The following is a 15569-nucleotide window of genomic DNA, read 5'->3' as shown; positions in this document are numbered from 1 at the left end:
GATATAAAATTGTTGTCTAGAAATTACACAGTGCTTTAAAATAATAGATGTTTATTTTTAAGTCTGAAGGAAGACATGCTGGCTAAATGATATTAAAACCCAATCTGGAAATTGACAATAGAACCATACTAGAATATTGTAGTATTTTTAAACTATTCATTATAAGCTGCAATTGCTAAGGTACTAACTTATAAAAATTAAAGCATAATAAATGTACAGAGCAGTTAAAATTAGTTTGATGATTGTTTTTACCTCATAATGATGCAACCGCATGCTTTCCCATTTACTTCCTGCATGGCCTACAGTACCTAAGCCAAAGCATCCTGCAAGGAACTGAAGTCTAACTGAAGTAAGCAACGATGAGGACTGAAATCCTTGCCCTTGACAGTGAACCATTCCAGACGACTCGTCCTTTTCTTCCATCCCAGATAGTAAAACAAGGATCTGATGTAGGGCCTCCAAGCGAAGCTGTGGGAATAAAGAAAGAAAGATTCAAACAAAACAGTGTACAAGAATTGTTCTTATGTACCAAAATGTATTTGTCATCAGGGCTTCTTTCAGAATTCTCATGAAAATTTCATAATTCTCTTGAAAATATGGCTGCAGCCCCCAAACAACATTACCTTACATGGACTTCATTCAGAAGATGATGGAACTTGGTAACTAAGGAAAATTACCTTATTTGAAAGACCTATTACATATACTACTACCCAGAAAGTTGTTTTACCTGCAGTTGCAAGTCACCCTCATATCAATGAAATAAACAAAGCTAGTAGGTTTCCCCCAGGAGATCTACTGGCTTTGCTAATGCATGTCTTTTTTCACTGAGATGGCCAAGCAGCATTGTGGCTGGAAGGTCTAGAGGGAATGTTGAGAGGGAAGAGGAATAGAAGGAGGTTTTGCAAATGGAGAGAATAACCAGACTATGCTAGCGAAGAACCAGGAGCAAAAATGTTACGTTCTTCTCTTTGGGCAGAAACACAGTGAGAAAAACACTGACAAATGTTGGTGACACAAGACTTAAAAGCCAAACATTACTATCTGAGGTTGGAGATGAAAAGGAAGGAGGAACAGGCTTCCTTTTATTGGAACCTTTGCCTCTTGATTTTGGAGGCAGGTTATGGAGAAAGGCTATTTTTTTGCTGGCTCCTGTTCCAGTGGCCATAATCTGTAACGTATCTGTATTGAGGAAAAAATTTATTTTCTGGTGAGGACAAACAGTGCCCTAGCTGTCACATTGCTTTTCTACAATCTTTCATGGGAAGCATTAACCACTTAACAGAACAGTCTACGTCCATCAAAACAATGTTTAGGGGACGGCCTGGTACATGCCCTGAAAACTCATGTGGGTCTCATCTATGAATGTTATCTGAACATGCCAGGTTAGAGACGCCAATCAAATAATGCTAATCTTCACTGATGTTGTGCAAGCCTGAACCACCAGACCTTCAAGTGAAGGATGTGTAGCAAAATATGACAACTCTGTAGGGGTATGCCTGCAATTCCTGGTTGAAGTCCAACCCACCAAAGGAGCAGATTGAGGCTTTCCCTAAGCTGGTGTAACTTTAGCAATGAGAGCCTCATTGGAAAGGCTGGGTGCGGAACAAGATGGTAGCTGAATGCTGAAGCTACTGACAACATCAGGGAAATGGCCCCTAAATATCCAAAATAATAAATAATGGCATCAGGTAAACATTAAAACACCACCACCTCGTACAACAGATATGTAACTTCGGGAATGAAAGAGCCCCGGATGCAGAAAAATTAGAGCTGTAAAGGACAAGGGCGGGAGTCTACCAACTCTGCCAGCTTGGTCCAGAGACAACATCCTGAGTGTCCTGATGGGGCAGGCGATAAGAGAGCCTAGTGTGGTTCAGTGCTTTGGACTCTACTGCACTCGAGACTAGCACTGCTGCATGATTTAGAGTAGGGGCTGGTGCCACGAGGAGGAAAAGTGAGGTCTGAAGGGAAGCAAAGACTTGTCCTGAAGCCTGGGGTCTAGCCACCTCTTAATTCTCTGGAGCAAATGACAACTATCTATTACAAACCACCAAAGATGGAAGGGGCCATGATTTAGATGAAGAGACTGGAACTTGTAGTTAAATGCAGTGGGTAAATCGGCCGAGACCCGTACTGTTGTTTCTGTGCATACCTATATACACACACACACACACACACACACACACACACATATATATATATATATATATATATATATACACATATACACATACATATATATATATATATATATACACACCCACCCACAAGGTAACTTGTTTCTCCTCGTGCCTCAGCGTTATAATATATATATACGGTCCAGGGAAATTTGATGATAAAAAATTCTATGATTGCAATGATGTTGAAATTTACGAGCTACAATGACGTCAAGATACTTGTAAGTCGGGCTAAAGACCCATCCACATACATTCGTACTGTGATAGCCAGACCAGGCCTTTTCTCGGAGAGCAACTTGGGCAAAACTAAGTTTGGCACCCCTCGCTTTCGCCCTCTTTAACTGTATGTGCAGTACAAAAAGTGAGAGGGGTAGGGCGCAGACAAGAAGGCAAGAGAAAGGTGAGACATGAGAAGAAAAGCAGTCAAGATGCAAACACAGGTATCAGCTGCCTCCTCATAGCGTTTAAATGCACTTTTTGGGGGGAGCCATGTCTGAAGCAGACTGCTGCTGGCCGCTCATGCACCCCTCGGAAGGCATCACACTGGGCATGGATCCAGCTGCACATTTTATAGGTCGGCCCTGGGGATAGCAAAGATGAGTTGTTAGAAACTGCCATGGGAAACATGAGGTAAGGTAACGGGCTAATTGTAAACTGGGGTGGTAGGTACTTAAAAAACCCACAATGCAGGGGGCGCGGGTAATCTAGAATTAATTGTTGTTTCAGACACATACGATATACATACCTTCAAAAGTATTACAAGAACAAGCATTGGCAAAGTCAATTGGCCTTGCTTACACAAGTGGTATGACTGTCAATGTGTTTTAGCCATGTTGCTAGGCAGCATGGCCGAAAGTGAAGGGAAAAAAGCGCTATGGTGTGGTCACTGTGCACAGCAGCCGTGCTGCTCTACAGCATGGCTTAAAAATATCAACAAAGCCAATACCTTTTGCATCAACAAGACCTACTGCTAATGCTTGTTTCCATAAAGCAACCGTGACTCGGTGAGGAAAAGTACTTAACGGACGGATCAAAATATCTATAAAAAAGTGACATTCGTGGGTGTGTACTTTTAAGGGGTAAGCATGATTAGCATTGAGCATTGCAGTGAGGCATCTTGGAGCGCCATGGTTGTTGTTTTCAAGCCATGCTATCAAGCACTGAACTTCTAGATCTGGCTTTATTGCGCATACACAAGCACAATCAAAAGCATATAACATACACACTGCAAACATGCATATTACACAAACGGAAATACACAAGCACACGTGCACACATTGAAACATTTGCACAGACACACTTGCACGCACACACAAACACCACAAGGTGGAAACACACCGGCGTATATTACAGGGCACAAGTCCTAAAAAAAAAAGTGGGGGGGAGGGAGACTAACTGGGTTAGGCAGTATGCAAGTGACATCACTCGGGCAATACAGGAAGTGACATAACAGTAAGTGGCATCACAACCCATGACTTTACAGAAAGTGACATCACAGTTACTGCTTTTAACACAGAGGTAGTTTTGTTACTTGCAGTCCATAAATTGTAATCCTTTTAATATAGTACAGCGAGTTATGAAGTAAGATTTGTGACTCCTAAACCTTGAAATCTTCAGTCTTATGTAACATATCCTGAACATTGATGTACAAACTTGTATGAGTTATTGTCAATGTAATGAGTATGTGATGTACAGCGTTCTGACACTTTGTATTTCGAAGAAAAGCGATAAAACAAAAAATAACAGTATTTAAATTGTTATTTTGTCTAAGTACTGGGAAAGAACAACACATCTGACATTCTTACAGTGCATGCAAATCTCTCATATACAGGGACTGAACAAAGTCAAAAGCGTGCCTCTCTTAAGAATGTGCAAAGCGCTGACAAGCTGTGTGCTTTTGTTTCCACTCCACTGCATAGTCACCTAGGTGTGAGGCTCCAGACAGCTTCCAGCCAAGGACAAAAGGAGGGCTTAACCCCTTAAATTCGGCCTCTGTTAACGGGACCAGCTGGAGTCTTGAGTTAGAAATTCAACCCCTTCGCTGTCTGCACATTGTTGTTCGGATCAAAAGCAGGCAATGAGCAGGCGCTGCTAAATGTGCACAAGTTCAGGGTTTTACAAGGGGGGACAAACTTCTTGGCAGGCGTCCACCTACATGTACCCCCGACCTGCGTCCTGCGCATATACGGAAGATGACTTGGGGCTATCAGTTAAAGTTTGGCCCTGGGACGTTGTAGACCCACACTGCTAATCTGGCACACGAAGGTGTAATTTAGATTGCATCCGATAACCTGCAAAGGGCTGGATAGGTAGAGATGCATCACTTGATATGTTCACAGGAGAGCAAACAAGGTGATCCAATGTATGCAGGGTGAGGTAAAGCAGGAACATCACCAAAACCTAGGACGGTAGATGTTATAAGACAGCTAGTTATAAGATTATGCTAATGCCCTGACAATAACATCTGTACAGAGAGATGCATGCAGGAGATAACATGAACCGAGCAGGCAACTGGCTCAATATCTGCATTCTGTTCACAAATTCATCCAATTAAAATTAAAACTGTACCTACATCCTCAAATGATCTAAGGAGTTATTTTCTTTAACGAGCATCATGTTGTACTGTGGGTCTGTAGTTTTGCTTTTCGTGGGTTCAAAGCCCCAATATACAAAGTGTTGTTGGCTAAAATCACTGCCACTAGAACTGTAAGGGTCTGTGGTGGTTTTTGCATAATTATTGATTTGTCGCATTTGATGCATAAATCATCATATGCTAAAATGTCTGCAGTTTTTAACCAAATAAAATGTTTCAAGCTTAAACAGATCAAAAATTACTAAAAACACTGCAACACGTTTTCATGTGTACTGGAAGGCATTTCGCAAAAGTTAACTGTTCATCTTTTAGCTTTCTTATTGATGCATTTGGGTTTTAAGATAGCACTAATAAAGTGAAATCTTTTCTCAGACAGCGTTTAGATGTATAAAAATTACAAAATAATGAAGTAATACTACCACAAAATGAGCTGCATTATGCCAGATAATTTTCCTCTTCCTGGCACATAATTTAGTCAGCACTGCTGCATAACTTGATCTTCCTCTGCTGCATAATTCTAGTGGCCCGGACTTTAATACCCAAATTAGCTGAGGGTGTTGTACATGATACTGACCCTCTTGTCAGCTATGCTTTCAGATTTCACAGTCACAGTTAAACCAAACAAACTCTGCTCGCATATTTGTTTCTTTTCTTCCTTGCATCATGCATTAAAACAAGCATTGGCAATGTGAATTATTTTTTCTTATATGTAGTGTAAACGTTTTATACCTAGCTTCACAATACAATAAAGGTATAACATGGACACCAGCAGCACAACCTTCTCTTACACAAATAAGATTAGGACCGGTGGCAGTAGCAGAAGGGACATCACACAATTCTCACACTTACATGACAAGTACAACACAGGTAACTAACATTAGGAAGAGTGAGTGAGAAGTGTTAAAGGAATGCTGTATGAGTTCCATAAAAAGAAACATACAAGAAGTACAAAAATCCGGATGAAACAGCCAAACCTCTTTTGAAACGACCATACATCTAGGCACTCAGAAAGGACGATGAACGCTCACATGCCTTATGTTCTATGCTTCATTAGTGGAACCCATACCGGAAAGCCTTCAAGAGTACTACTGTTCACTGGTTGTAAAATATCCTGGATATAGGTTCCCTAGCCTAGGTTTGGTTTTGTCTTTTATACTGAAATTTATGTCTTGCCTTTGTTTGAACTGCAAGAGATTTGTTAAAATTGTATGTGGGTAAGTTAAAATGTTATTTACTGGTGTCTCTTTACCTCAAGATTAAAAACAGAAGGGCTGAGCAGCAGACCCTTCTTCTCTTTTCCATTAATATATTTGGATTTTCAAATATTCGCAGTGTGTGGTCAGGAGTTTTCCACAGAAATACAGGTATTTCACAAACCTGCCACACTCATCCTGAACATCCCACGTCGAGAACACATCACAGGACACCTGAGGGACCTCCACTGGCTCCCCGTCGAGAAGAGAATCAACTTCAAAGCCCTCCACAACATAAGACCCAGCTATCTCAACCACTGCATCACCTGGTACTCCCCTTCCAGACCTCCCCGCTCCTCCCAGCAGTCTCTCGCTGCCATAGCCCGCATAAAGAAGTCCTTGGCAGGAAGACGATCGTTCACCTACCTGGCGGCAAAATGTTGGGACACCCTACCTCTCCACATCAAACAGTCGCCATCGCTACCTCAATTCAGGAAGGACCTAAAGACCTGGCTCTTCGACTGAACCCTGAGGAGTTTCCCCACTGTGCCTTGAGACTCTATGTGGGAGTAGCGCGCTCTAGAAATAATTGATTGATTTGATTTGATTGACATTGTGAAACAATCACTGCTTCCTTCAAAGGGTATGTTCACCAGCTTGTGTGGCTATGGGGAAAATTAGTTCAAGGCCACTCCTTGAATTGGCTTTACAAAATAGTATTGGTGAGGCTGTCAAGACTTGCAGCATGTTTCACATTCCAAGTAACTATGATCATAACCTGCGCTATGACACAGGCTAAGCCACGCTGCCAAGCCACACTCGTAGCTGTCTGGGTGCAGCAGGTGGGACTGCATAGACCTTGAGACAATGAACCACTCACCCAACTAGAGCATCAACCTTCCTGGTGACAACCACCACTAGGGTGTTGATAATGAGGCAGTGATGGTCAGGTCCTATACTTCTCTGTGACCCCATCTGGGTAGCATCCGGTCTGGAAAAGCCATGATGTTGAGGCTGAAGAGAACAGCTCTTAGCTTAGCCTGGATCTCTTGTGCTGCTTCAAGAGTCTGACTGCCACTCTATAGCTTAGGTACGAAATTTTACATTAATAGAATATTTAACTACAGCCCTTCTGCTATTTATTATTGACTCGCGGCAGGTCAGCTGTTTTCTTTCTCCTATACAAGCCTTTGTTATTTGGTTTTTTATAGATTTCTTTAATATACATTATGGTATATTAAACCATGCAAACAAGTTACTTACGTCCAGTATAGCATTATCTGGTAGAGACTATCTAGCTGCACATTCCTTACCTTTGAATTTCCTGGCGTCAGCTTCGAATCCGGACTTTTTTGCTGAGCAATACCCTGCAGGCGCTGTCGGGTGGCGTCGTTCAGCTCTGCGTGGCGTCGCCAGTGTCGTTGGAGCCGTCTATGACATCACGGTCATCTATAAAGGCACCAACCCAGCGGGTGTACGTCACTTCTTTTACCCACAAATTTCCATGCCTGAAGCGCAGTCATGGATAGAACCGACAGTTTGTCTGAGCAAAACTAGGGCCCTGAAAGGGATAAACCCTAACCCTAGACATATCCGCAGGGTGGGGAGGAATTGGTGGGTGTAAGGAATCTGCAGCTAGATAGAGTCTCTACCAGATAATGCGTTACCAATGGAAAGTAACTTGTTCATCTGATAGAGACTTCTAGCTGCAGATTCCTTACCTTTGAATAGATACCAAAGCCATAACTTCCTGGCAGTGGGCTGCGGATAAATCTCCTTTACTCTAAAATGTCCTGTAGGACTGAACAGGCAAAGTGTCCCTTCCTCGGACAAGACTGTCCAGGCAGCAATGTTTTGCAAACTTGTGGAAGGATGCCCACGTTGCTGTCTGACAGATATCCAGGACTGGTACGCCAGAGCTAGCGCAGTGGTAGCAGCTTTGCCCCTGGTAGAATGAGCCCTCAGGAGGCTGCTTCCTGGCTAAGCATAGTAGGTCTTTATGCAGAGAACGACCCAGCACGAAATGGTTAGTTTCTGCACTGCCTGACCCTTTTTCCCTCCCATGTATCCCAACCACCCATAACTCTTTTGTGCGGTCAAGGTAGAATGACAATGCTCTTTTTGGGTCCAGCCGGTGGAGTCGCTCCTCTTCTTTAGAGGAATGCGGTGGAGCAAAGAAGGTGGGCAGGGTGATGTTCTGACTGATGAAATGGGGTCACCACCTCTGGGCGGAAAGAGGCACAAGTTCGGAGAACCACCTTGTCTGAAAATATGGTGAGATACGGTGGCTTGGATAAAAAAGCCTGCATCTCACTCACCCTCCTGGCAAATGTTACTGCCTCAAAGAAGGCTGTCTTGATGGTCAGCAGCAGGAGGGGACAGTTGTTTAATGGCTTGAAGGGAGCACACATAAGAAATGTGAGGACCAGATTTAAGTCACATTGGGCCACAACAAAGGGCGTAGGGGGAAACATATATACAAACCCTTTGAGGAATCTATGTACAATGGGAGATTTGAAAAGTGAAGGCTGATCGGGCAGCCGAAGGAATGCCGATAAGGCAGAAAGATAGTTCTTGAGTGTACCCAAGGCAGAACCTTGCTGGGCAAGACATGGTATGAAGAGAAGGATATCAGAAAGAAGCAGAAAGAGGATCAATAGACCTTTCTGTACAATAATATACATTATACAATTATACATTATAATGTATTATACAATTATACATTATACAATATACATTAAAGCATTCCCAATGGCAGGCATATATTGTTTTGGTCGAGGGATGCCTGGCTGCCAAAATAACTTTACAGACTTCAGGATGAAGGTCAAAAGCCATTAACTGCCGCCACTCAATCACCACGCTTGAAGGCGCAGAGTTGACGGGATCAGATGGAGAACTCTCCCCTGCTGCTGTGACAGAAGATCCTCCCGAAGGGGCAGCTTGATCGGAGGATCGATGCTCAATTTCAGAAGCTCAGGATACCAGACTATCCGTGCCCAATCTGGAGCCACTAAGATTACATGGGCATTCTTGATCTTCTTGAGAACTTGGGGCAGAAGTGGTATGGGCGGAAAAACGTACAGGAAGTGACAAAAAGCATCACCAAGCGATTGTCGCCTTGGAAACTCCAACTTGCAATACTGCTGACAATGGGTGTTCTCTGTGCAAGATCTAACCAAGGCTCTCCCCCCTGCTGAAAGAGTCCTTGCGCCACCTGCGGATGGAGATACGATTCGTGATCTGCTAGGCATCGACGGCTGAGTTCATCCACCCTGGCATTCAGAGAACCTGCCAGGTGTTTTTATTTTTTATTAATGGGTATTTATAGAGCGCTTAGCTAACCTGAGGCCTTCCAGCGCTTCAAATAAAATCTCCAATGACTAACACATAGGGAACAGATGTTAATACAGCCAAGTTTTCAATAGCCGCCAAAATGATAACTTGTAGCTAGTTAGCCTCAGAGAGAGAGGCAAGGAATTCCAGAGCTTGGCACAGAGATAGGCCAATTACTTTCCACCCATTTTACTTTTTTAATTGGGGGAATAATTGCCAGTCCTGCTGATGATGATCTAAGTTGTCTGGTAGGCTTATACAGGTGTTGAACTACCAGGGTTATGCCCTGCTGTTCCAGCCATGTCCAGAGAAGCAGAGCCTCTTGACAAAGGGTCCACGACCCCACACCGCCCTGCTTGTTGCAGTACCACATCGCTGTGGTGTTTTCTGTGAACACCTGCACTATCTTCCCTTTTACAACAGGAAGAAATGCTTTCAATGCCAGTCGGATCGCCCAAAGCTCCAGTAATTTGGTATGGAGTCCGGATTCCGCCAGAGACCAGAGACCTCTGATTTCCACCTCTCTCAGATTGCCGCCCCATCCCAGAAGTGACGCATCTGTCACTACTGTGAGATCTGGCTGGGGAAGGGAAAGGAGTCTCCCTCTGACCCAAACGCAGGTCACTAACCACCACTGCAGGTCTTTTACAGTTCCCTCTGAGATCTGCTCCGTGTCTGTAAGAGTTCCCTGATGCAGCACCCACTGGAACTTCAAGTCCCACTGCAGAGCCCTCATATGCCATTTGCCATGCTTGACTAACAGGATGCAGGAGGCCATGAGTCCCAACAGCATCAGAGTCTGCCTCACCAAAATCTAGGATAGAGGCCGAAACATCAGTCTCCTAATCTGAATATCCTGGACTCGCTGCTCAGGAGGATAAGCCCGAAACAGCACTGTGTCCAAAACGGCTCTGATAAAAGGGAGCTTCGAGAGAGAGTCAGGTGAGACTTCGGCACGTTTATAGTGAACCCTAGCGAATGCAGGAGGTCCGCGGTAGTCTGAAGGTGGTTGATTAGAGCCTGGGGCATAGAAGCCTTCAACAGCCAGTCGTCAAGGTAGGGGAAGACTGAAACACCCAACCTGTGCAGATGAGCTGCTACCACCGACATCACTGTGGTGAACACCCGAGGGGCACTGGTGAGACCGAAGGGGACCAATGTAAACTGAAAGTGCTCGTGGCCCACCTTAAACCGCAAGTAACGCTTGTGGGGAGGCAGGATGGGGATATGAAAATACGTTGGAAGCTAGATTGCAGATGGGTGTCGGTGAAGGATTTGCACCAACAAGCCTTGGCAAAGGTAAACTCGCAGATGGAGGAAAAGACGTGCTGCCGGGGACCTGCAAGGTCCAGGAGGATTCTACCCAGGAGGGGAAGTCACAGGGGACCCTTTGCATCGCAGAAGGCCCACAGGAGAAGAGGAAGCACCCACAAGTGTCCCATAGGACAAGGGCACAGAAGTCGCTGAAGCAGCCCACGCAGCACCACAGCAGTTGCTCCCACATCGCCAGAGGACCATGCAGAGGCCCAGGAGTTGCAGGAGGGAGTGCTGGGGGCTGGAGCTACAGGTTACCTGACGTTACCCTTGGAGGTGAAGCAAACAAGCCCGGGCTGCTGCAAAGGATGCGGTGCATGGGGGTACTGTCTTGCATGGAGTGGAAAGGACTTACCACCACCAAAGTGCGACAGCTGGTAGAGAGGACCATGGGAGGCTTTCTGGACTTCCACCTGTGATGCAGGACCCACGCCACTCAGGATGAGGGGAGATCCTCGCAGCCCGTCGTCGTTGCAGCCAAGTACCTGTAGTTACAGGGGAGTGATGCCTTCACCCTAAGTGAGATTCCTTCTTCTTCTTGTGAAGCCTGAAGAGTTGCAGTCTTCTGAGGGTGCATGGCCGGGGAAATGTTGCAAAGCTGGCAGGAAGTCTGGATACAATGTTGCAGAAGAGTCTTCCTAGTAGATCTGCAGCTTGTAGGGTCCTGGAGGGTCCAGTCGCGTTCCAGAGACCACAAGTTGACGCAGAGGTTGCAGTGGAGTCCTCCTGGAATCTTGCAAGCCGAATCTGAGGACCCACCCCAGAGGAAGGCCCTGTATAGCCCAAAGAGGGGGATTGGTCACCTAACAAGTTAACTACCTATCAGAGGGTGCCTCTGATGTCACCTGCCGCACCTGGACACTCAGATGTTCCCAGAGTTCCCTGCCAACCTTGGAATCAAGATTCCAGAACCCAGGGACCCTCTGGAACAACTCTGGGCACCACCCCTGGTGTGGTGATGGACAGGAGAGTGGTCACTCCCCTTTCCATTGCCCAGTTTCGCACCAGGGCAGGGACTGCGGGGCCCCTGAACAGGTGTGGACTGGTTTATGCATGGAGGACACCAAATGTGCTCTTCAAAGCAAAACCAGTGGCTTGGGGAGGCTACCCCCTCCCAAGCCAGTCACACCTATTTCTAAAGGGAGAGGGCGTTACCTCCTCTGTCAAAGAAAATCCTTTGTTCTGCATTCCTGAGCTTGAACAGATCAAGCAGCAGGAGGGCAAAAACCTGTCTGAGGGATGGCAGCAGCTGTGCTGCTCGGAAAACCCTGTAAGACTGGTGGAAGCAATGCTGGGGTTCCAGTAAGGAGCTCCCAGAGTGCAAGGAATCATACTTCCTATACTTGTAACAGTATTGGAGTAGGATTCCGACATGTTTGATACCAAACATGTCCAGGTTCGGAGTTATCATTATGTAGCTGGACACTACGTCCATTACACATATAAAATGGCGTCCCTGCACTAGACCAAGGAGACTGTATGAAGTCCAGTAAAATGGGGCTCGGAACACGACTTCGAGTTGTGGTCTCTGTCGAGGCACCAGAGACATACCTTGTGGGGGTCTGCCACTGACATGGCACGATGGCTTGAACCCCGTCTTCTTCGAGGGCATCTTGCACAGGCTAAAAAATCTTCAACAAAAAAGTCGAAAAAGGCCTGCCAAAAAAGGCAGAAGGTTTCAATCCCGGAACTGCGATTAACCTTTGTGGAAGGAAAAGAACTGATGTATGCGCGTCGGGGTGTTGCCTTTCTAGACAACAGTGACGTCAAAGATGACATCACGTGGAGCCAAACGACACACGTGGATCCGAACGACACCACCCGACGGCACATGCAGGGTATTGCTCAGCAAAAAATTCCAGATTCGAAGGTGACGCCAGGGCATTCAAAGGTAAGGAATCTGCAGCTAGAAGTCTCTATCAGATAAGAGATGTTTGTACAGTGATTTTCCCAATTTGAATTATTTGAAGATGCCCTTAGATATGATGATCTTGGAAAATGAGACAGTGAAGTAAGGTAATTGTCTACGGTTACACTGTTTGGTCATTCTTGGAAGCCAGAATTCAAACAAGTTTTCCTGATCAGACATTGTGCAATGCATATCTTGGACTGGTATGGCATTCTTTCCCCTTTCTGCTCTGATCACGATTTTATTAGTGAGCCAAGAGGCAAAACAGTTGTCTTGTGCTTATACAAGGCCTTTATTTTTCTCTATTAAAACAATATACAAAGGGCTATTATACTGAATTATTTCTAGGTGCTCTCAAATGAGATGAGCACACAAAAGGAGGGAGAGCGAAGAACAGTAATTGCCAATGTCACACTGTTCGGTCATGAAGTGAAGCTTGAAATTGAATCCAGGTTCTGTGGGTCAGCGCCTAACAGCTATGTTTTCCCTGGGCCCACTACCTGAATCAAACCTGTGCGCACTGTGTGACTTCTTTAACATATGTTTTCACTATGTACCCTGGTATGACTGTACTAACATATGCATCCTCTAAATTCCAGTGAAATACTGCATGGTTTTGAGTGCACAACAAGAAGATTATTGTACACTAGATCCTCAATATATAACACACACACATTTGTACATTTTGCCTAGTGATAACCCCAACAGTACTAGAAAGAATTTGACTTTAGGACAATCTACATACAACATGGCAGACTCACCTTTTTCATTCCGCCCTCTTGTGACAACATCACACCATATGTCACCTTGACTGACAACTGAATGCCCTCTGCATCAGGAAAAACTAAAGTAATAGGGGTACTCCTTTACGACAAAGAATATTCTATATTATAATCTCTTTCTCTCACATATAAAATCACTTGTTCAGCTTTCAGGTAAACAGTACCGACCAGCCATATAAGGTCATATTTACCCTATTCTCCCAGATACCCTTTTTCTGCCAAGGCTCTTCAATACTACAATCCCATATCACTCACACGATTATGTCCTACATTGTATTTTCTAACACACCAACCCATTAAAATATGGCTGCAGCAATACATCCACTTACATGGCTTGCACTGACTCCACTACTGAGTAATCACTCCTCTGTAGCCTCAAAAAGCCAAACTGAACACACCTTTACCAGAGTTCCGAACAGACAGCATATGATACTTGGATCTTGACTACAACAACTGACAGCTCCAAGTTGGTACCAATGAGCTTATAAGGTACAATTTCCCCTACCGTTTCGGCTCTTCCATACCCAGTTTAGAGGTCACTCTCTGCCGGACTACCATCAATCCATGAATTCATTTCCCTATTTTTTAATTTCCTCCACAGCCTCTATTCCGTATCGTTAATGCTTAAGGTACAGTTACCTGCAAGCCTTTTTAACATTTTCCATATCAGGGATTACTTCTTTACACCAGTCCTTGAGCTGTACCTAGCAGGACCATTGAACATTATCTCAATCAACACCTACAAGCCGAGCACAGATTACTCATGTTTATGTGACCTTTTAATCCAAGGTTTTCCCATGAATCCTAGGCTACAGTTATAAACCTCAGCTTTGCCAAACCACATTCACATGCCAAGTCCCATTCACTAGTGGGAATGTAACATTTTAATGCAGTCAATCTCACCATACAGGAGCACTCTGTATTCGAATCCTATCACCTCTGATACCCGGCAACTAAGCTCATTATTATGACTAGTCCACTAGTCAACATTTTGAGAGTGTCTCCTTACCTTTTCCTAGACCAGGCTGCTTTACATCTTTTCAATCATACTTTCCTTAATAAGAGTAATATTCCACTACTTACAACAATAGTTCAAACTGACCACTGGGATGTAACACCCTGACCAGTGATACTCTCTAATTTGAAAGCACATGTGCAAATTCTGTATCTCGCAAAATAAGTTTGTTTTCACAATGTGTTGGTACCTTCCATTTTAAATCAACTTTTCAAATATTCAGTGTCTCCCTCGACCTCGTAGTGTCTAAGTCAACTGGGACCATTCAACAGCATGTACCCTCAAGCAAAAGCATGATCTTCCCAATCGCTAATAAAATGTGTATCCTCTGCCAAGCTTTCATTCTTTACTAAATAGCTAAAGGTATGATTCTATTTTTGCAGGCTTGAAAAAAGTCAAGGCCTACAAAGGAGCGAAACACATGTGGGCTGTGATCCTCTGATACAGAAAAAACAAGAATAACAGCTCAACCATCAACTTCTACTTCTTTTTGTTGCATACATGGATTTGTGATGTCATTACTTACTACAGGTATATGAGGTGCATGTGGGCATAATGATTTGATTATTAGGTGTGTGTGTGTGTGTGTGTGTGTGTGTGTGTGTGTGTGTGTGTGTGTGTGTGTGTCTGTGTGTGTGTGTCTGTGTGTGTGTGTGTGTGTGTGTCTGTGTGTGTGTCTGTGTGTGTGTCTGTGTGTGTGTCTGTGTGTGTGTCTGTGTGTGTGTCTGTGTGTGTGTGTGATTCACATGCTGTGCACATCCCGCCATCTGGTGTTGGGCTCGGAGTGTTACAAGTTGTTTTTCTTCGAAGAAGTCTTTTGAGTCACGAGATCGAGGGACTCCTCCCATTTCGGCTCCATTGCGCATGGGCGTCGACTCCATCTTAGATTGTTTTCCCCGCAGAGGGTGAGGTAGGAGTTGTATATGCTAGTAATAGTGCCCATGCAATGGAGTGAATACGAATGTACATAATGTAGTTTAAAGTAATATATTTACAAATATACAGATGTTCAAGAGGCGGGTGGGCGCATGTGAATCTGCAGCGACTAATGCCACGAACAGATGTACACTGGTAAGTGACATTTTCCATTCGATGGCATATGTAGCTGCACATACACATGCTGTGCATAGACTAGTAAGCAGTTTTCTCCCCAAAAACGGTGGTTCAGTCTGTAGGAGTTGAAGTTGTTTGAAACAATGTTCGAAGTACTGCTTGGCCTACTGTGGCTTGTTGTGCCGTTAGAACATCTACAC

General features: G+C 44.5%; 1 protein-coding gene across 12 annotated transcripts in view; it reads right to left on the bottom strand.

Annotated features, from left to right (window-relative positions):
* The window catches only part of HERC1 (HECT and RLD domain containing E3 ubiquitin protein ligase family member 1), a 1155039-nt gene that overhangs the window by 798682 nt on the left and 340788 nt on the right, over positions 1–15569 (bottom strand). For all 12 annotated transcript variants that reach the window (XM_069222059.1, XM_069222062.1, XM_069222061.1 and 9 more), the window contains exon 27: positions 253–468. In XM_069222059.1, coding sequence (XP_069078160.1) covers positions 253–468 — 216 coding nt within the window. The remainder of the gene's footprint in view (positions 1–252; positions 469–15569) is intronic.

The sequence above is a fragment of the Pleurodeles waltl genome, chromosome 3_1 (genome assembly GCF_031143425.1).
Source record: "Pleurodeles waltl isolate 20211129_DDA chromosome 3_1, aPleWal1.hap1.20221129, whole genome shotgun sequence".
Classification (NCBI taxonomy): domain Eukaryota; kingdom Metazoa; phylum Chordata; class Amphibia; order Caudata; family Salamandridae; genus Pleurodeles; species Pleurodeles waltl.
The sequence above is the reverse complement of the archived record's forward strand: the minus strand, read 5'-3'. Positions and strand labels throughout refer to the sequence as shown.